At 37.5% G+C, this 22,427-nt stretch overlaps 3 protein-coding genes across 3 annotated transcripts; 1 reads left to right on the forward strand and 2 right to left on the reverse strand.

Moving 5' to 3' along the window:
- Positions 1 to 2,019: 2,019 nt before the first annotated feature.
- On the reverse strand, positions 2,020 to 5,797 carry LOC129760569 (low choriolytic enzyme). Its single transcript, XM_055758225.1, has 3 exons — positions 5,323 to 5,797; positions 3,373 to 3,809; positions 2,020 to 2,457 (listed from the first exon to the last, which is right to left on the reverse strand). Exons 1-3 carry the CDS (start codon positions 5,693 to 5,695, stop codon positions 2,020 to 2,022), a joined length of 1,248 nt encoding a protein of 415 aa, XP_055614200.1. The 5' UTR covers positions 5,696 to 5,797.
- Positions 5,798 to 17,437: 11,640 nt separating this feature from the next.
- LOC129760568 (glutamate dehydrogenase, mitochondrial) lies at positions 17,438 to 19,411 on the forward strand. Its single transcript, XM_055758224.1, has 2 exons — positions 17,438 to 18,186; positions 18,352 to 19,411. The coding sequence occupies exons 1-2, from the start codon at positions 17,509 to 17,511 to the stop codon at positions 19,255 to 19,257; spliced, it is 1,584 nt and encodes a 527-aa protein (XP_055614199.1). The 5' UTR covers positions 17,438 to 17,508; the 3' UTR covers positions 19,258 to 19,411.
- Positions 19,318 to 22,098, reverse strand: LOC129760567 (cell division cycle protein 16 homolog). Its single transcript, XM_055758223.1, has 3 exons — positions 21,807 to 22,098; positions 20,636 to 21,750; positions 19,318 to 20,498 (listed from the first exon to the last, which is right to left on the reverse strand). The coding sequence occupies exons 1-3, from the start codon at positions 21,966 to 21,968 to the stop codon at positions 19,400 to 19,402; spliced, it is 2,376 nt and encodes a 791-aa protein (XP_055614198.1). The 5' UTR covers positions 21,969 to 22,098; the 3' UTR covers positions 19,318 to 19,399.
- Positions 22,099 to 22,427: the final 329 nt, after the last annotated feature.

Genomic DNA, 22,427 nt, shown 5'->3' on the forward strand with positions numbered 1-22,427 from the left:
CCGGAACAAGTTTCCGTTCTTCGGGATAATAAAGAGAAAAAAACAGCTCGAACGCAATTTTTGCGGTATAGAAATAAACCAACCAGCTGATATTTGTTTACATCGGGAAGCACGTGCTGTCAAAATTCATGATAGTATTGGTGAGAGCGCAAGCAACACCGAATATTTTCAGAGTGTTCCACCGTCCACTTTATGGTGCACTACCAGTGGACTACTCATCCTGAAAACGAGCATGAAAACAGCAAAAAGTGCACTACCGGTAGTGCCCCGGTGCACCACCACACGAAAACAAATTCTCTATTAGAGAGTGAAGTTTTGCTAAGATATATGTATGTGGAACTTGGAGTTCCACTTTTAAACGTTAGCAACTTTAATGCCATGCAATGCAATTGATAGTGGCAGATATATCAGTGTATTAAACAATAATACGAGTAATGTGAGAGCAGTAGGTATACTATCTGCTAAATTGAGAACTTGCGACAAAAAAAGAACACCATCTATGAGATCTACGGATTTTGAGCACTTCTACGGATCGTTGCTCGAAATCTACGGATTTTTCAGCGGGGCTTATTCTGTGACAAGGGTGACGTGCACGTGACTCACGAAATTTCACTTCTTTGTCCTGACTCCAGAAAATGCTTCAGGGGTGGTCATGTCTGGCTTATAAGTCAGAGGGCTCGAGATCGAATCCCGCCACCCTAAAATCTAGGTAACAACGATATGAAATTTCGTAAGTCAAGTCACTCGAGTCGCAGAATAAGCCCCAGCATTTCCTACGGATTATCGAAAATTGTTTGGAAATTTTACGGATAAACGGAATTGTGCCTGATCAAAAAAAAAAAGGTCATCAAGTCATTTTGCCAAAATCAGAACATTTTGCGTTTTTCGTCTAATCTACGGATTTGAGCGGTTTGCAATCAGGGACCGACAAAAAACACAAACACAGCACAGTACATATCGTGCAACACAAATCCTGGAGTGCTGACACATAAATTTTCGTGTGCGACACTTCCGTTTGGCACAGCACTTCAATTGTGTTGTGCTGCATCAAATCAACACGACACAGTTCCCAGTTGTGTCGTGTCGAGAAGAACACAGTTGTGCTTAGCACGCAACACAGTGTGTTTTATGAGCAAGGCTATTTTAACCCGTCGCGCTTGATTGGACAGCATTTCTCCGTATTTTACATGGCGAAGTTCTTCACTCACATTGTGTCGAGAAAGAAGCTTGAAAGCAAACGAAAAAAAATCTATCCAGTTCGCCTTCTGGCAGATTTGCAACAATTAAAATCTCATCCTTTCGGGACCGGCACACGAACACACTGTGTCGTCAACTGTGTCGGATTTTGTGTCGCATGCAGTACTGTGCTGTGTTGCGGCCGACACGCAACAAAAGAAGATCAACACAGACACAGCACAGTTTCGTTTCGGATGTGCCGAGTGCCGTGTCATCAAATTGTGTTGCACTTACTGTGTTCGTGCTGTTTTCGGTCCCTGTTTGCAATCTAGCAACGCTGGCTAGCAGCATGCGACAATGCTGCCACTGAGCCCTTTCTGCTCCTGGTATTAGGGTGGTTTAAAGGAGCGCGTTCGTTCCAGAACATAAATAATTGTGGAGAACACGGATAACTTTAATACATTAAAGACCTGCGATCACGAAAAATCAAAGCCAGAAAACACCAAAACTCGGCACCTGACATACTGAAAGTGGCGAAGTAGATGACAATTTGTTCCGCAGGAATATGTATGAAAATCATACCAATTTCCAACAAAATTTGTTGGAAAAAAGTTTCATGAAAGATATTTAAAAAAAAATAGAAATGGAAGAAGATTACTTTATCCTGTATGAGTTGAGATTGATAAAAAAGATCGTAAAGAAAGTTCGAAATCTTTTATTCAAGAAAAAAAAAGTGACAACTGTGGAGTCCTCAATTACTTACTTAATGAATCAGATAAAAACCAACAGAAAAGTAAAATATTGTTCTCTTGAACCGTGAGCTAGGCAAACGCCCAGGCCACGCTAGTCGTTGACAGGATCAAGCTCGTTCTTGGTGTTCTCATCATAGGGATAATAAGGGCCGGGATATCCGTACGGACCAGGATACCCATATGGACCTGCCGGATACCCGTACGGACCCGGATAAGAACCTGGTCCGGAAGGATAATATCCTGCACCGGCAGCTGTACCCGGATACAGGCCGTAGCCGGGATTGGATGGGTAACCTCCGAGTCCTCCCGGATAGTATCCCTGGTTTGGCATGTTTGGCGGATAGTACGGACCACCTGGTGGAGCTGCTCCTCCGATTCCAGTGAACGGTGGCTGCATTCCACTGGGCAGTTTAATCGGCGGACCGGTCCCAATCGCGTCCCGCTTACACTCATACATACGATTGATCTTTTCGATGTCCTTGGACGAGAAACCTTCCCGCTGACCCATGGTGGCACCGTTGGTCGATTTCTGCCAAAGAAGCAGGATCAGATATGATAGAATGAAACTAGGGAGACTGTTTAAACTTTTAACTGTTTTATTGAAAAATCATAAATTAAAACTTGAGGTAGGTCGGTTTGATGGGAAAATAATTTATCAAATATTCTAGTTAGCGTTTTCCACAAGAGATTGTTCCTCCAGAGCATTGGAGGTTTCATTATCTCCGAAGATGGCTCCAACCATGTTGCCAATGAAGCCGACCACCTGTGCCCCGGGACGGTTTGGCCTGTTCGGTCTAGAGGGCCTTGCCGGACGCAGCGGGCGTGAAGGTTTGGCCGGACTGCTCCCGCCACCGGTGCTCACGGTTCCCCCGCTGCCGATCGAATCTTTCGTGCATCCGTACATAGCGTTGATCTTGCCAACGTCCCCCTTGGAGAAGCCATTGCGTTGGCCCATCAAATTACCGCCGGATCTCTGTATGGAGTTTTTCGGTTGGGTCGGTAATTTTAAGGAGGTTGAAATGACATAGAATGGAAATGTGCTCAGATGAACATTAAGTGAAATATGCAAAGCAGTTGCTCACAAACGCCTTTTTAAGTTTATTGCAATACATTCGTAACACTAAGAGGTAATATGGTTATGAGTAGATTGAAAATACAACATCCTGTCGTAATACCAACTCCGACACCGCGGTTACTTGCATTTATACATATTGTTGATCTTGGCTAGATCCTTCTTACTGAAACCGTCACGCTGTCCTATAACCCCATTAAACTTTTGCTGCACAAACAAACGAACAGGGAGATGATGCAAATGCACATGAACCGGAAACCAAAAGAAAGAAAAAACACGTGTCACGTAAAAAACAAACAAACCAGATGAGGTGCGTAAAGACCTTAAACATAACCTAACTACTGAAAAACCAAAACAAATCAACCAACTTACCTTGGCCACAATCGTCGGCTGACCGTTGGCCGAGAAGGCATTGGCCGAGTAGTGCATCACGCTGCCATAGTCGTAGCTCACGCCGAATCCGTCCGTTTTGCCCTTGCCCATCTTGACGAAGTTGTTCTCGGTACCGGGCTGGATGTTGCCGGTCTGGATCCGAACCCAATCGTCCCGCTCCCAGCGGTTCTGCTCGTGCATGAATCCGAGGGCGTGCATCAGCTCGTGGACGATGGTGCCGACCTTGGTGGTGCAGCCGGGCATCTGCAGGTTCACCTCCTGTTTGCCGCCCAACATTCCGACGCTGGACCAGCATCCGGTGTTGGAGCTCTCGATCGAGATGTAGTTCTTCTCGCCCATCCGGGGCGTGAAGCGAATGCACGTTTTTGCGTGGTACTCGTTAAAGGCGTCCTCGATCATCTGCATCTCCGAGGCCTCTGTTCGATGGGCGAAATCAAATCATTTGAACGTCAATTTTTAAAATCTCGGCGTGTCAATATTCAGATTAGTGAGGGTTTTTTGTCTTTCAAACCCACATCTTGTGACTCTTGACTAGCGAATCTAAATATGAATTCTGAATCTGAATTCTGAATCTGAATTCTGAATCTGAATTCTGAATCTGAATTCTGAATCTGAATTCTGAATCTGAATTCTGAATCTGAATTCTGAATCTGAATTCTGAATCTGAATTCTGAATCTGAATTCTGAATCTGAATTCTGAATCTGAATTCTGAATCTGAATTCTGAATCTGAATTCTGAATCTGAATTCTGAATCTGAATTCTGAATCTGAATTCTGAATCTGAATTCTGAATCTGAATTCTGAATCTGAATTCTGAATCTGAATTCTGAATCTGAATTCTGAATCTGAATTCTGAATCTGAATTCTGAATCTGAATTCTGAATCTGAATTCTGAATCTGAATTCTGAATCTGAATTCTGAATCTGAATTCTGAATCTGAATTCTGAATCTGAATTCTGAATCTGAATTCTGAATCTGAATTCTGAATCTGAATTCTGAATCTGAATTCTGAATCTGAATTCTGAATCTGAATTCTGAATCTGAATTCTGAATTCGAATTCTGAATCTGAATTCTGAATCTGAATTCTGAATCTGAATTCTGAATCTGAATTCTGAATCTGAATTCTGAATCTGAATTCTGAATCTGAATTCTGAATCTGAATTCTGAATCTGAATTCTGATTCTGAATTCTGAATCTGAATTCTGAATCTGAATTCTGAATCTGAATTCTGAATCTGAATTCTGAATCTGAATTCTGAATCTGAATTCTGAATCTGAATTCTGAATCTGAATTCTGAATCTGAATTCTGAATCTGAATTCTGAATCTGAATTCTGAATCTGAATTCTGAATCTGAATTCTGAATCTGAATTCTGAATCTGAATTCTGAATCTGAATTCTGAATCTGAATTCTGAATCTGAATTCTGAATCTGAATTCTGAATCTGAATTCTGAATCTGAATTCTGAATCTGAATTCTGAATCTGAATTCTGAATTCTGAATCTGAATTCTGAATCTGAATTCTGAGTCTGAATTCTGAGTCTGAATTCTGAATCTGAATCTGAATCTGAATCTGAATCTGAACTCTGAATCTGAATTCTGAATTCCGAATCTGAATTCTGAATCTAAATTCTGAATCTGAATTCTGAATCTGAATTCTGAATCTGAGTTCTGAATTCTGAATTCTGAATCTGAATTCTGATTCTGAATTCAAAATCTGAATTCTGAACCTGAGCTTCAAGTTCTGAATTTGAGCTCAAAACGATTTTCTGAATAAAATTTTTAATTTCGAATCCAATTTCCGTATTTGTTCTATTCCGGAATGCGAATGTTTTTTTAATTTAAACTCTGTTCACTTTCACATTAACTTGATTCCGAACGGCCTTGCTAGAATCGGTAATGTCCTTTAGAAAATCCACAAATCACTCACTGAAATTCCCGGCAATCACAAACGGCACCTTGCCGCCGGGCCATCGAAGGGCGGGATCGTTGATTCCGTTGCGTCCGGCCGGCCGCGGCACAAGCATGTCTCCCTCCAGATAGCTTCCCATCTCCTCCGGGTTTTGCGGCGAGCTTTCCGGATCATAGCGGGCCACTATCAGCCCAACCGATTCGTCTGGTTCTCCGTACAAATCAGCCCCCAAATGAGAAATGTCGATCTCGTCCTCCGACTGGGCGATCGCGTTTACCGAATCTTCTGTTTCTTCACCACCTTCTTCCGGCAGCGGGCCAGATTGCGCGATCGCTAGCCACGTGGCCAGTAACAGCGCCAAAATCTGCTTCCGATCGAGCAGCAGTGCCATTCTGGGGTTTGGAATCGAACACGCGACGCAGGTTCTTATGAATCGTTGTCTAATTTTTCAAGAACAAGCCAAGAATTTTTCAGTGTCAATCGTCGGATGGCCTGGTGTGAACTGATTAGCACCTCGAGAACCCGCCAATGTTTTTATACACATTAGTAATATTGAACTACATTCGGAATAACAACAGTCATAGCAGGCCAGGCCAGGTCGCTATCAAAAGTCGCGTGAAATGTCTTTTTCCTTCAACTCGTTCTGAATAAACTCACCACCCTCTCCTTCTTCTTCTTGCTTCCTTTCCGGTTAGTCAAAATTCCCACCCTCCCCGTAACCTCCACCCACCCACAAGGGGGTTTCTACTGAAATAAAAATTCGATTGAGGATCCAGAAATTCTTGTTCTAACTTTTACTACTCGCCATTTGTCTTACCTACGTAGGCGTACGCATGTAAAACTTTGAAGCGTATTTTCGCACTTGGCTTAATTTTGTTCCTTTTGTTTTTATTGACCGATAAGAAGAAAGGTGATTTTGGGTTTATTATTGCTTTACAAAAAAAAACTTCAGAACCTGTCGCCCTAGGCCATAAAACGAAAAAGTTAATTCCCCTGTAAGGAAGTGATTTTGTCTAACTAACCCCGACCGAAATAGGACACACGGAACAATATCCCGATTATTGGCTGACATGGTTTGAGCTACATGCACATGAACAGTTGGCTAATCGCCTTGGAAACATGTACATGATTAATTGCTTCCTCTCTGAGTGACATTAGAAATTCTGGGAATTATCATTCTCTCAAATTTGTTTAAACTATCGAGTGGAAATGTTACTTTGTGATATGTCTAACGAGAACCATTTTTTTGCTAACCGGATTTGATACCTTCAAAATAATGGAGGAATAACAAACTTTTCGTTCTAGATTACATACCTATATCGAACATTTAGAATTATTAGAAATTATTCCGTTATTTCATTTTCAAAGTAAATCATTATGTTATGTGTTGAATTTGTCATAATTGGTCCAAAAAAATTAAAATTAGATCCATAGAAATGGCAAAATGTCTAAAATAATAAAAACGACATGAATGATAAAAATGACAAAAAATAGTCATTTTTGTCATTTTTGTCGTTTTTGTATTTTTTTTTTCATTTTTTTTCAATTTTGTCATTTTTGTCATTTTTCTGATTTTGTCATTTTGTCATTTTGGTCATTTTTGTCATTTTTGTCATTTTTGTCATTTTTATCATTTTTGTCATTTTTGTCATTTTTGTCAGTTTTGTCATTTTTGTCATTTTTGTCATTTTCTTCATTTTGGTCATTTTGGTCATTTTTGTCATTTTTGTCATTTTTGTCATTTTTGTCATTTTTGTCATTTTTGTCATTTTTGTCATTTTTGTCATTTTTGACATTTTTGAAATTTTTGTCATTTTTGTCATTTTTATCATTTTTGTCATTTTTGTCATTTTTGTCATTTTTGTCATTTTTGTCATTTTTGTCAATTTTGTCAATTTTGTCATTTTTGTCATTTTTGTCATTTTTTTCATTTTTTTCATTTTGTCATTTTTGTCATTTTTGTCATTTTGTTCATTTTTGTCATTTTTGTCATTTTTGTCATTTTTGTCATTTTTGTCATTTTTGTCATTTTTGTCATTTTTTGTCATTTTTGTCATTTTTGTCATTTTTGTCATTTTTGTCATTTTTGTCATTTTTGTCATTTTTGTCATTTTTGTCATTTTTGTCATTTTTGTCATTTTTGTCATTTTTGTCATTTTTGTCATTTTTGTCATTTTTGTCATTTTTGTCATTTTTGTCATTTTTGTCATTTTTGTCATTTTTGTCATTTTTGTCATTTTTGTCATTTTTGTTATTTTTGTCATTTTTGTCATTTTTGTCATTTTTGTCATTTCTGTCATTTTTGTCATTTTTGTCATTTTTGTCATTTTTGTCATTTTTGTCATTTTTGTCATTTTTGTCATTTTTGTCATTTTTGTCATTTTTGTCATTTTTGTCATTTTTGTCATTTTTGTCATTTTTGTCATTTTTGTCATTTTTGTCATTTTTGTCATTTTTGTCATTTTTGTCATTTTTGTCATTTTTGTCATTTTTGTCATTTTTGTCATTTTTGTCATTTTTGTCATTTTTGTCATTTTTGTCATTTTTGTCATTTTTGTCATTTTTGTCATTTTTGTCATTTTTGTCATTTTTGTCATTTTTGTCATTTTTGTCATTTTGGTCATTTTGGTCATTTTTGTCATTTTTGTCATTTTTGTCATTTTTGTCATTTTTGTCATTTTTGTCATTTTTGTCATTTTTGTCATTTTTGTCATTTTTGTCATTTTTGTCATTTTTGTCATTTTTGTCATTTTTGTCATTTTTGTCATTTTTGTCATTTTTGTCATTTTTGTCATTTTTGTCATTTTTGTCATTTTTGTCATTTTTGTCATTTTTGTCATTTTTGTCATTTTTGTCATTTTTGTCATTTTTGTCATTTTTGTCATTTTTGTCATTTTTGTCATTTTTGTCATTTTTGTCATTTTTGTCATTTTTGTCATTTTTGTCATTTTTGTCATTTTTGTCATTTTTGTCATTTTTGTCATTTTTGTCATTTTTGTCATTTTTGTCATTTTTGTCATTTTTGTCATTTTTGTCATTTTTGTCATTTTTGTCATTTTTGTCATTTTTGTCATTTTTGTCATTTTTGTCATTTTTGTCATTTTTGTCATTTTTGTCATTTTTGTCATTTTTGTCATTTTTGTCATTTTTGTCATTTTTGTCATTTTTGTCATTTTTGTCATTTTTGTCATTTTTGTTATTTTTGTCATTTTTGTCATTTTTGTCATTTTTGTCATTTTTGTCATTTTTGTCATTTTTGTCATTTTTGTCATTTTTGTCATTTTTTTCATTTTTGTCATTTTGGTAATTTTTGTCATTTTTGTCATTTTTCTCATTTTTCTCATTTTTTTCATTTTTGTCATTTTTGTCATTTTTGTCAATTTTGTAAATTTTGTCATTTTGGTCATTTTGGTCATGATTGTCATTTTTGTCATTTTTGTCAATTTTGTCAATTTTGTCATTTTGGTCATTTTGGTCATGATTGTCATTTTTGTCATTTTTGTCATTTTTGTCATTTTTGTCATTTTTGTCATTTTTGTCATTTTTGTCATTTTTGTCATTTTTGTCATTTTTGTCATTTTTGTCATTTTTGTCATTTTTGTCATTTTTGTCATTTTTGTCATTTTTGTCATTTTTGTCATTTTTGTCATTTTTGTCATTTTTGTCATTTTTGTCATTTTTGTCATTTTTGTCATTTTTGTCATTTTTGTCAATTTTGTCATTTTTGTCATTTATGTCATTTTTGTCATTTTTGTCATTTTTGTCATTTTTGTCATTTTTGTCATTTTTGTCATTTTTGTCATTTTTGTCATTTTTGTCATTTTTGTTATTTCTGTAATTTTTGTCATTTTTGTCATTTTTGTCATTTTTGTCATTTTTGTCATTTTTGTCATTTTTGTTATTTCTGTAATTTTTGTCATTTTTGTCATTTCTGTCATTTTTGTCATTTTTGTCATTTTTGTCATTTTTTGTCATTTTTGTCATTTTTGTCATTTTTGTCATTTTTGTCATTTTTGTCATTTTTGTCATTTTTGTCATTTTTGTCATTTTTGTCATTTTTGTCATTTTTGTCATTTTTGTCATTTTTGTCATTTTTGTCATTTTTGTCATTTTTGTCATTTTTGTCATTTTTGTCATTTTTGTCATTTTTGTCATTTTTGTCATTTTTGTCATTTTTGTCATTTTTGTCATTTTTGTCATTTTTGTCATTTTTGTCATTTTTGTCATTTTTGTCATTTTTGTCATTTTTGTCATTTTTGTCATTTTTGTCATTTTTGTCATTTTTGTCATTTTTGTCATTTTTGTCATTTTTGTCATTTTTGTCATTTTTGTCATTTTTGTCATTTTTGTCATTTTTGTCATTTTTGTCATTTTTGTCATTCTTGTCATTTTTGTCATTTTTGTCATTTTTGTCATTTTTGTCATTTTTGTCATTTTTGTCATTTTTGTCATTTTTGTCATTTTTGTCATTTTTGTCATTTTTGTCATTTTTGTCATTTTTGTCATTTTTGTCATTTTTGTCATTTTTGTCATTTTTGTCATTTTTGTCATTTTTGTCATTTTTGTCATTTTTGTCATTTTTGTCATTTTTGTCATTTTTGTCATTTTTGTCATTTTTGTCATTTTTGTCATTTTTGTCATTTTTGTCATTTTTGTCATTTTTGTCATTTTTGTCAGTTTTGTCATTTTTGTCATTTTTGTCATTTTTGTCATTTTTGTCATTTTTGTCATTTTTGTCATTTTTGTCATTTTTGTCATTTTTGTCATTTTTGTCATTTTTGTCATTTTTGTCATTTTTGTCATTTTTGTCATTTTTGTCATTTTTGTCATTTTTGTCATTTTTGTCATTTTTGTCATTTTTGTCATTTTTGTCATTTTTGTCATTTTTGTCATTTTTGTCATTTTTGTCATTTTTGTCATTTTTGTCATTTTTGTCATTTTTGTCATTTTTGTCATTTTTGTCATTTTTGTCATTCTTGTCATTTTTGTCATTTTTGTCATTTTTGTCATTTTTGTCATTTTTGTCATTTTTGTCATTTTTGTAATTTTTGTAATTTTTGTCATTTTTGTAATTTTTGTCATTTTTGTCATTTTTGTCATTTTTGTCATTTTTGTCATTTTTGTCATTTTTGTCATTTTTGTCATTTTTGTCATTTTTGTCATTTTTGTCATTTTTGTCATTTTTGTCATTTTTGTCATTTTTGTCATTTTTGTCATTTTTTGTCATTTTTGTCATTTTTGTCATTTTTGTCATTTTTGTCATTTTTGTCATTTTTGTCATTTTTGTCATTTTTGTCATTTTTGTCATTTTTGTCATTTTTGTCATTTTTGTCATTTTTGTCATTTTTGTCATTTTTGTCATTTTTGTCATTTTTGTCATTTTTGTCATTTTTGTCATTTTTGTCATTTTTGTCATTTTTGTCATTTTTGTCATTTTTGTCATTTTTGTCATTTTTGTCATTTTTGTCATTTTTGTCATTTTTGTCATTTTTGTCATTTTTGTCATTTTTGTCATTTTTGTCATTTTTGTCATTTTTGTCATTTTTGTCATTTTTGTCATTTTTGTCATTTTTGTCATTTTTGTCATTTTTGTCATTTTTGTCATTTTTGTCATTTTTGTCATTTTTGTCATTTTTGTCATTTTTGTCATTTTTATCATTTTTATCATTTTTGTCATTTTTGTCATTTTTGTCATTTCTGTCATTTTTGTCATTTTTGTCATTTTTATCATTTTTATCATTTTTATCATTTTTGTCATTTTTGTCATTTTTGTCATTTTTGTCATTTTTTGTCATTTTTGACATTTTTGTCATTTTTGACATTTTTGTCATTTTTGTCATTTTTTTTTTTTTTTTTTTTTTTTTTTTTTTTTTTTTTTTTTTTTTTTTATTTTTTTTTTTTTTTTTTTTTTTTTTTTTTTTTTTTTTTTTTTTTTTTTTTTTTTTTTTTTTTTTTTTATTTTTTTTTTTTTTTTTATTTTTAGGTATATTTTGTCTTTTTTGACATGTTTGTTATTTTTGTCATTATAGTCTTTGGATTCGGCTCGCGCTCGTTGAGTTGTTAAGACGCGTTTTGGTTTGCGATCGGAAGTAGTTAAACGGACTTTACATAGGCGTTTCGAAAGTGGAAGAATTGATTTTTAAAGACTTTTTGAGAAGGATAGTGAATTTAGTAATAGAAGTGGAAAGAAAAGCGTGTTAAGTGAGAGTTTAAGTGGAAAAAGAAAGACGCCGCTGGCGTGGCGGAAAAATAAAATGGCGGATCCACCTGACCCAAATCGGAGCCATTCAACGAAAAAACTTAACGAAGAAATGGATTTACATGGAGCAGCAAGTTTGGAGTTACAAAACACACAAAAGAAGAACACTGGCAAGAATGGAAAAGAAGTAGTCAACATAACCTACACCTGTGCTGATGCGGCGCCTTATAGAATTTATTTTGAGCTCCGACAGGAACGACAGGAAGAAGATGATGGAAGAATAAATAAATTCATTGTCGGTTCCACATTACGGAAAATGGACAAATATAGGAGGCATATTATAGATATGAAACAATCAGGGCGTAATCGCATAATGGTCTATTTGAACAGTTTTGCAATGGCAAATATGCTCATGGAGGAAATTAATAAGAGCCAAACCAGTCCTTTTAAAGCATATGCACCGCAACACTTGGTATGCGTCAGTGGAGTGATCGTCGGAGTTCCCCCTCAAATCGATGTTGAAGAGATCAAAGCGGACTTGGAAAGCGAGGTGCCTATAATAAGTGTCAAACGATTGACTAGACTCGTTGAGGGAAAACCAGTTCCCGCCAATCGGATCAGCATAACATTTCGATCAAACGAGCTCCCGAATCGTGTTAGATTATTCGCTTGCTCCACACGCGTAAGACCATTCGTACAAAAGTTGCTGATCTGCGAAAACTGTTTTAGATTCAATCACCGAACCGAACATTGCAGAGGTAAAAGACGTTGTAGGCGGTGTACAGTGCAACATGAAAAACATGAGGACTTTTTGACGTGCAATAACCCCATCAAATGTGCGCACTGTAAGTCAGCAAATCATCTTACACAGGAAGAAGAATGTCCGGAAAAACAACGCCAGAAAAACATCAAAGCGCTTATGGCAAAACGAGCAATAACCTTCTTGGAAGCAACTGAACAGTACCCAATATGGACTCAAAATATATACGCACCATTGGAAAATTTGGAGGAGTTCCCGACAATCGACAGCTCATACGCAAAGATAACCGCAAAGCAACACGGCTTTTCCGATCCCCTACGTGAACAGTGGCGGCTTACGAACATTGAACGAAATAAAATAACTCCGGCAATCAAGTTACACACCGAGAAAACAAATAACCAACCAATTGGTGGAAAGAGATTGAGACCAAACACTCACACCAACGCAGACAGAACTACGGTAGACCGGAACTACATTGTCAAGGAAGCAGGTGACGGGCGACAACTATTTGGTACACCAACAAATCCAATCAGCGTAGACGAAAAGGAAAAATGGGACCATCTACTACAAATGGCAACTAAGAAAGCGGAGATGACTGCTAGCCAGCAAACTCAAACAACATTGATGAGTTTCTATGCTGATTTTCTTCAACAGCTTGGCAACGAGGAATCTGTAAAAAGTAAGTTCAAAATCTGTACACAAAAGTATTTTAAACTAGCTAATTCAATATTTGACAAATAAAACAGTAACACCTTCATGAAAAAACAGTAACTTCAATAAAACATGTTAGACTCTAGTTATTTCATACTGCAGAATATAAAATAAAAATGGGCACTGTAAAAATAATTCAATGCAATATACAAAGTCTTGATAGACACAAATCAGAACTCTCTAAAACCCTTATTTGTGGTGGATATGAAATAGCTCTAATTTCAGAAACTTGGATTAATGAAAATATCGGAAGCTTAAGCCGATATCAAATACATAATTATCATTTGATATCTCAGGCCAGACATGACAACTACGGAGGAGCGGCAATATTTCTACATAACAATTTTAACTACACAAAAATCCAATTGCCAAACACCTGTCATTGGACACAGGCTTGTGCAGTTAAAGTCCTACCCTTAGATTTGGTGATTCTGTCTATATATGTGAGTCCTTCAATCTCCAACACAGAATTCGAGGATGACATAAATAAAATCTTTAATTCTGTTAGGCAATACAAAAAAGTGCTATTAGGAGGCGACTTCAACGCTCACCACTATGTGTGGGGAAGTGAAAACTGCGATCGAAAAGGAACGATTTTGATGGATACGATAAACAACAGCAACCTATTAATAGCTAACGACGGATCATGTACATTCATCCCCATACAATTAAACTCAAGGTCATCTGCAATAGACATCACACTAAGTTCAATAGAATTAGCTCCCTCGACTCAGTGGAAAGTCTTAGATTTTAGCATTGGTAGTCATCATATGGTCATAGAAGCATTAGTAGGACATACGGCTCATACAAAAAACAAATATATTTACAACAAAACCAAAATATGTGAGGCAATGACAAAGCTAGACCCGAGCGTTATAAAAACAGTAAAAGATCTAATCCCTGCTATAAAACGAACTTGCAAAGAACACAGAAAAAAAGACACTAGGGAACCGAAATTTTGGTGGACTGATCAGGTAGAACAGGCATGGAAAGAAAAATGTGATGCGAGAAAAAAGTTCAACGCCCTCTCCAATATTGAGAACCTTCTGGATTTCAAGAAAAAATCGTCAGTGTTTCTTAGAAGAAAACGAGAAGAAGTCAAAAAAAAATTCGAAGAGCTTCCCAATGAGTTGACCCCTTTTATGAGCTCCAAGGAACTATGGACCAAAATAGGAAGATTGACCGGTAAGAAAATAATAAAAAAACAAAACAACATTATGTTCGATGATACGAAACTAGCAGAAGAATTTTTGGATCTCCACTTTGGGAAAAACGATCCTCAATATTTAGAAACACCTATACCGCTGACAACTCAAAACATTTTAAACAGAGGTAATTGGGACCGGATTCTTGCTAAAAAGAAGAAACATTCAGCTGCCGGAGGAGATCGCATTACGTATGAGATGTTACGACATATTAATCCAAAAGTAGTCGACAACATGATTGCAGATCTAAATGAAATGTGGAAAAGAGGATACATCGAGGATAGTCTCAAATCAATTAAAATTGTAGCAATTCCAAAGCCAGGAAAGGACCAAAGTCTACCATCAGGGAAGCGTCCAATTAGCCTTGTACCAACAACCACAAAAATTGTTAATAGTGCAATTTTAGAAAACCTGAACACATTTTTGGAAACACGAAAAATTTTACCAGCAACGTCATTCGGTTTCAGAAAAAATATGTCCACGACCACTTGTTTGTCTTTTGTGGTCAACTCCATTAAACAAGGCAAGCGAGACAAGAAACTGGTAGCCCTCATATGTGTAGATTTGAGCAATGCTTTCAATGCTGTAGATCCTTGTAAATTAGAGGATATGCTCTCAAATTTGGGTGTATCTGGAGACATAAGAAATTGGATATTCTCATTCTTGATGAATCGGAAAGTTTATCTAGAAACCAGGGACTCTACAGTCTGTAGAACTATCTGCAAAGGTCTTCCACAGGGTGATGTGTTATCACCGACGTTATTTAACGTTTACACACTTGATTTGCATCGCATTGAACATACTGAAGTAACACTAGTCCAATTTGCCGATGACTTCGGAATTCTAGTGAAAGGGAAAAGCTTAAACGAACTTAATAAAAATGCTCAAGAATACGTTGACTCTTTCGTGGAAGTGGCAGATACCTTGAATTTTTCTATTAATCCTGACAAGACGAAAGCAATATTTTTCCAAACAACGAATAAAATACTGGATGTAAAAATAAAAGGGTCTCAAGTGGAAACGGTGAAAGCTCACAAGTATCTAGGAGTCACTCTTGATCGCTCATTAAACTTTGGAGCGAATACACGAGAAATCACTAAGAAGGTAACTGATAGGTTGAACATGCTGAAAATAATATCCGGATCACAAAATGGCTCACACCCACAAACAATGAAAAACATTTACACTGCTCTTATGAGAAGCGTCATAGAGTATGGCATTGCAGTTCAAAACAATACATGCAAGACCAACCAAAATAAAATAAGAGTTGTCAATAACCAATGTCTTCGAAAGGTAACTGGCTGCTCCAAGTCCACTCCTTTGAATGCACTTATTGCATTATCAGGCCAACAACCGCTCTATCTGCGACAAGAAGTTATAACTTGCAAGGAAATAGCTCGATGTATAAATAGAAACAACATCTTAGCATGCCAGCTTCGTGGATTGAATGAAGACGCGGCACCAGTGGGTAGATACAGCTATCAAGAACACATCTACATGAAAAACAAAAATACATTCGATAAAATTTCATTAATTGTAAACTTCAATAAAACAACCGACATCACAATAGCAACACAACTAGAGGGAATGGAGCTTGCCAAAAGAAACATCAATCCAAAAATATTGAAACAACTAGTATTATTCACCATGAACAAAAAATACTACCGACGCAGACGGCTATTCACAGACGCTTCCAAAAGCAACAACAGATGTGCAGTTGGAATTTACATCGAGTGTACCAACAGTAGGTACTATTACCGTCTTACAGATGAAACAAGCATCACCACTGCTGAGCTTATCGCCATCAGGAACGCTATGTCTTGTATACAACAACACAATATACTAGATGCAGTTGTTTACACAGACTCCATGTCTGCTTGTACCATGCTAGAAAAAACGCTTGATGATTCAATAGGACCAGCCTTACTTGTAGAGACCTTAGAGATTGCACAACGATTTGGTACATCATTCCAGTGGATTCCCAGTCACGTGAATGTCGAAGGGAACGAAATCGCAGATCAACTGGCAAACATGGGACTATCAAACAACGCTCCAATTCTTCAAAACCAGCTGTTGCTGAAGGACGCATTCCATAAGTTCGAAACTGAGGCACTCCAAAAAACAAAACGCTGGTATGCTGAATACAGTGATGCAGATGGAAATCTAAAAGGAAAAACATTTAGAAAAATCTATCCCGAATACTTACCTATTCCGTGGTACGACAAAAAGCATCTTGAAGGCAATCAAATCCGTCTGATAAATCGATTGATGACAGGGCATGATTATTCTCGATTTTGGTTGAACATCATGAAAATTGAAGACGATGGTGACTGTGATATTTGCCAGTTGCCCGAAACAGCAGAGCACTCAATATTAGTTTGCCCAAAATACAACAATCTGAGATCCAAGTATCCATCCGAACTTAAATTTAATAGTCTAACCGATTTGTTAAAGTTGAATGATGAAGAACTGTTTAAAGAAGTTACTGATTTTGTCAAGAAAGCTAGATTGAACTTATAAACAACATAACAAACTAAGGTACAGATACCAATAATTATCCCGTTGCCAAGCACAGCTGCTAGCCGTCTGGCTAGTTGCTCACGAAAATGGCCATATAGTCTCTGTTACTGGGCCACCAATTGAGGTTGTCAGAAGACAACTTCGCTCAGAGGAAGAAGAAGAAGAAGAAGATTATAGTCTTTGTTGTATCTCATTTTTGTTATTTTTTTGTCTATTTTTCCATTCTTGTTAATTTTGGCATTTTCGTCATTTTTGTCATCTAGTCATTTTTTTCATTTTTGTCTATTTCACGAAGCCGAATAATGGGTACGGTTTCGCGTATAACATTAGCCTTTAGATCTTGAAAGCTTCAAGCGCATGGTTGTTGCACTCCAAAAATCCACCCATAGGACCCACAGAGATCGCAGTGAAAGAATTCCATGATTTTAGATCTCTATCTCTATAATAAAGTGTTTGTCTTTAGCGCGATAATAACGCTACCTGGTCCGTTAGCGCCACCTGGTGTCGAATAGCACTATTTTCTTCCATTTTAAAATTCAACGTTCGGAAACACGTGCCCAAGACATAAATTTCTGGATTTTGCATCGAAAATTCAATGAGTCAATTTTTCATTAACCTGCCAATCTACTTTCCTTCAAGTTTGTCCAAAAATTGTCTACGACTCTCCAAGAACTAAAATTTAATTTAAGTTAATCGGGTTTTTCTCATTCAATCTTTTTTGTTCAAATTTGTCGATCACAGCAACCACTTATAAAAACCTCTTCATTTTTGCAGAATACACCTGAATAATCGTCTCTGTCGGGTGAAAAATGTGGGCCCTGCTAAGAACCCGTTCGACTTTGGCCGCCCCGGCTTTGGTCCGGGCCGAACATACGATCCCGAAGGCGCTGGAGAAGATAGCTACCGACAAGGATCCTCAGTTTTCCAAAATGGTTCAGTACTTTTTCCATAAAGCCTGCGTCAAGTTAGAACCTAAAATGGTGAAATACATGGAAAAGTATCCGCATATGTCGGAAGAAAAACGCAGGCGACGAGTTTCTACCATCATCGATTTGGTGGCCTCCGGTGGAAACACGCTATCGTTGAAATTTCCGGTCATGCTTGATAACGGTCAGTATGAAATAATGTCTGCGTATCGAACCCATCATGCCTTTCACCGATTGCCGGTGAAAGGTGGCATCCGATTCTCGAGCGATGTCAACCGGGACGAGGTCAAGGCCCTGGCTGCGTTGATGACCTTCAAGTGTGCCTGCGTTCATGTGCCGTTCGGGGGAGCCAAGGGCGGAATCAAGATCGATCCCGCCTGCTACAGCAAACAGGAGCTGCAGAACATCACTCGCAGATACACCATCGAGCTGGCCAAAAGGAACTTCATTGGACCGGGAGTGGACGTACCAGCACCGGACATGGGTACCGGAATGCGTGAAATGTCCTGGATTGCAGATGCCTACAGCAAAACACTCGGCTTCAAGGACATAAATTCGCAAGTAAATTGTTTTTTTTTTGCAATTTAAACATTTACCTACTAACTATAACCGAGAATTTCACCAACATAAGGAACAACCGTTTTCGGTGTTAGGTTCCAATGTCATATTTTTAGGAAAAAAGGCTGGTTTTTGACTATTCTCACATTTTATATGATTCATTTGCAGGCCACGGTCACCGGAAAACCGTTACATCAGGGTGGAATCCGTGGCCGCACGGAAGCTACCGGTAGGGGTGTGTACATTTCCCTCGACCTGTTTTGTAGCCAGAAGGATTGGATGGAGTCTGTCGGACTGAAAACGGGTTTAGCTGATAAAAAGATTATTGTGCAAGGTTTCGGCAATGTTGGATCCTTTGCATGCAAATTTCTCCACGACGCTGGTGCTAAAATCATTGGCATAAAAGAATCTGACTGTTCCTTGCTTAATGAAGATGGAATCAATCCAGATGAACTTATGAAACACAAAGCAACATCTAAATCCTTAAAAGGGTTTCCTAACGCTAAAGAAGTGAAGGAAGATTTGATGATTCATCCTTGCGACATTTTGGTTCCAGCTGCGATTGAAAAATCTATAACTTCAGACAACGCCGGTAAAATACAAGCCAAAATTATTGCAGAGGGTGCCAATGGTCCAACAACACCGGCCGCGGACAAAATATTGCAAGAGCGTAAAATTCTCGTCATACCAGATCTGTATTGCAATGCTGGCGGAGTAACGGCCTCGTACTTCGAGTATTTGAAAAATATCAACCACATCTCTTTTGGAAAATTATCGTTCCGTCAAGAGGCTGAAAACTTCACTGAAGTATTGCGATCGGTTGAGAGATCATTGAAAGATTCTGGGATATGCGCCGATATACGGCCAAGTAATAAGCTAGATCACTATTTACATAGCGCCAGCGAAGCCGATGTAGTAGCTTCAGGATTGAAATATGTTATGCAAATGGCTGGCCAGGGCATAATGAGGGTAGCTAATCAACAGCAGCTGTGTTTAGATTTGCGCACAGCAGCTTACATGTGGTCTGTAGAAAAAATATTTAAGTCAACCGAGGCTGCTGGATTAGCCATGTAAACTGTTAGTTTCGTTATATTGTTTCAAAATGACTTTCTTTAACACGACTGAAGCTATAGATTAACAATGTAATATGTTTTATATTGACAATGAAAAATTTACAATTAAAGAGCTTATAGAAATAAAATGGTAATCTCGGAACCTACAAATCCATACTCATGTCATCTGCACTAGTGTCACTGACTGGCGAAGCATTTGAATCGTATTCATCAAATTTCAGTTTCAACCGGGATGGCGCAGTTTCGCTTCCAGCTGCAGTTCCAGGTCCTTGTGTTCCGGAAGCTATTTTCCCTCCTCCTCCGCATCCACTCATTTCGTCGTCACGCAACTCAGAACCATCTTCGTCGTCACCATCACCTTCTTTATCCTCCAGATCGATATCTTCACCGTCACCAGCGAAAAACGGCAAAGGCGTTTCTTCCGCCAAATCTTCGATCACATACTTTAGAATAGTCGTGGTAAAGACATCGTCCCGTTTGAGTGATAAACTCTTGTGGAATGATTCTACGGCCTCATCCAAACTCCCCATCAACGATTGGACAAATCCAATCGCCGTGTATGTTGGTGCGCTCTGAGGCTTTAAAAATAAGGCTCTCCGGTGGAATTCTAATGCCTCCTCATATTTCTTGTTCTTCCTACAACAGTGACCCAAATTGTTCAGCAACGGTTCCCATCGTACGGAAATCGGCTCCCGATTAGCTTTGGCCATACTTTGCACCATATCGAGTGTGGTTCGGAAAACCTCTTCAGCACTTTCGTACAACTCGTATTCAAATTTGATGACCCCTAGCTCATGCAACACGTAAACATCCAATGGGGCTATCGACATGGCCTGATAGAAGAACTTCTCGGCCATCTCCAGATTCTTCGTCAGTCCACACTCCACCCCGATGTAAAGCAACGGTAAATGACAGCCTCGCATCAGCTGGGTTGCCTTGAAGTACGCAGCCATCGCCTGGTCGTGTTCGTTCTCCTTGGCAAAGGAATGTCCATAGGCCAACCAAGCCGGACCATACAATCGATCTAAGCTGGTCGCTTTCGAGAGGTAACGGCGTGCCGGATCACTCTTGCCAATGAGATCGTAGTAGCAACCGACCGCATACCAACTAATGGCATCGTCCGGATAGAAGTCCACCAGCTTGTGGGCCACGTAGAACAGCTTGTTGAAGTCTTTCATTTCCATCAGACACCCGATCTGAACCGTGAGGCTGCGCTTGTGGTACGGGTCCCGTTTCAGGATTCTGCAATCCAAAGAGAGAAATTATTGCATTGCGTTTTTATAATTAAGTAGTATTTTATCAATAAATCAAGCTGGATAAAACGTAAGGCTACCGATAAGAATCAAACAAAATTTGATTTAATCAAAGGCATCACATACTCATCAATTATTTTCATGCACTTTTTGTAGTCGCAGTTGTAGAAATGCTTCTCAGCTTGAGACACAACCAAATCGACACAGTTTTCCAGCCGATCGAAACAGTGTTGCACTGCAATGGCTGAAGGACTCTGCATCGAGATGGGCCGGTTGATCCGGTAAGGCGTTTCCTTGCCAACAGCAGCTGCACCGCCTCCACTAGCCGATCCAGCCACGGTCGACGATACCCTGGACAGAGACGACTGAATCAGATACGACGGGGTGTTACGAATTTCGTCCAGAATTTTATTGGCCGGAGACATAAGCTTAGTCGTAGGCATTGGCGTGGCGAAGCATTTTGATGGACCACCCCCGCCTCCTCCACCCCCTGTCCCAGTGGTTGAAGATTTGTTGCATTCGATATTTTTACTGTTTTTCATTTTCTCGGTAAGTTCGTGAAGCAGATCGCTACTCATGGTCCCGACCGGAGTTTGTTCAATGTTGGTTTGAGGAGCGATTGATTCGTAGTATTTTTTTAGCTTACTTTCGTACAATCTTTTGAGAATCTTACGTTCCGCTTCAGAGCACTGCTGCTCCAAAGGAATGTGTTGCATGAGTTCTTTCTCTTCCCAAGCCATCAACATCTCGTGCTGCACCAAAGCATCCAGAGCTTCCGAACAATATACCGATTTGTGCAGAGCCTGGACATAGCAGTCCATCGCCAGAATACGATTGTCCATCGCTTCCAGAATTTTGCCCTTCAGAAAGTAAATTGAAGCCAGCACATCATTTTTGTTCGGCTCATCATACACGGAGTCACTTCCGGTATTTGTGGAATCATCCTTCCTATTACTAGCCCCAATACCGACCGGATTACTGATAGGCAACGTCTCACAATCGATCGAATGAAAAATATCCAACGCTTCTTGATATTCTTTAGCTTCCGCCAAACATTCGGCAGCCAGATAATGACACAGGAGATTCTTCTTGTCTAAACCACGACTCCGGATCACATATGCGGCTCGATGAAACTCCCTCAACAGGAACATGCACTGTGCCTGCCAGTAAACGTCCAGCGGATCATTATTACTGAGAACGGTTACTTTCTCCGCCCAAAACAACGCCGTTTGGTATCGTCTCTGAATAGAAGAAAACATATTAGAAATCAAACAGCTTCAATAAAAACCTAACAAACCATCTCCAGGAAGCTCTTCATAATCTGCCGGTAGGTATCGATGTCGATCAAATCCGCCGAAGATTCCGTACCTGCGGCTGAAGATACACCAGCTCGAGAACTTCCCATTGCCGCGGTAGCCGCTGCGGTATCGGTGCGCATCCTGTATCCGACAGTGTACATATAATTTAGGTGCCTCCAGGAACAATCGGCGACTTCCAGCTTACAATGCTTGAACGGGATTTCAGTTAAAATTTTCCTAGCACCAATTGCGCTTATGATGGGCTTCGCAAAGGTGATTTAGATGTGATTCGATTGCATCAACATAATTAGATCGATTTCGGTAAGATATCGAACCCTATACAAATTTGGAAACATGCGACGTTACTATTGTACAACTTTGTAGGTTATGAGTCGTATACGCATATAAGGCCGATGACATATAATGTATTTGTTTTCTCCACTCGTGGAGTGTTCCACTGTACCCGATAAAAACAAACACAAATCGTCGCCAGTGTATTGCTACCTCGCTCACTCACACGCTCTCTCGCAACACTGGCAAAATTATCGGTGGGCCACCGTCCGTAAGCAGCACTCCACCAGGTCAAAACCAGTGCAACACCGTCCGAATAAACAAACAGT

Source organism: Uranotaenia lowii, unplaced genomic scaffold (assembly GCF_029784155.1).
Source record: "Uranotaenia lowii strain MFRU-FL unplaced genomic scaffold, ASM2978415v1 HiC_scaffold_662, whole genome shotgun sequence".
Classification (NCBI taxonomy): domain Eukaryota; kingdom Metazoa; phylum Arthropoda; class Insecta; order Diptera; family Culicidae; genus Uranotaenia; species Uranotaenia lowii.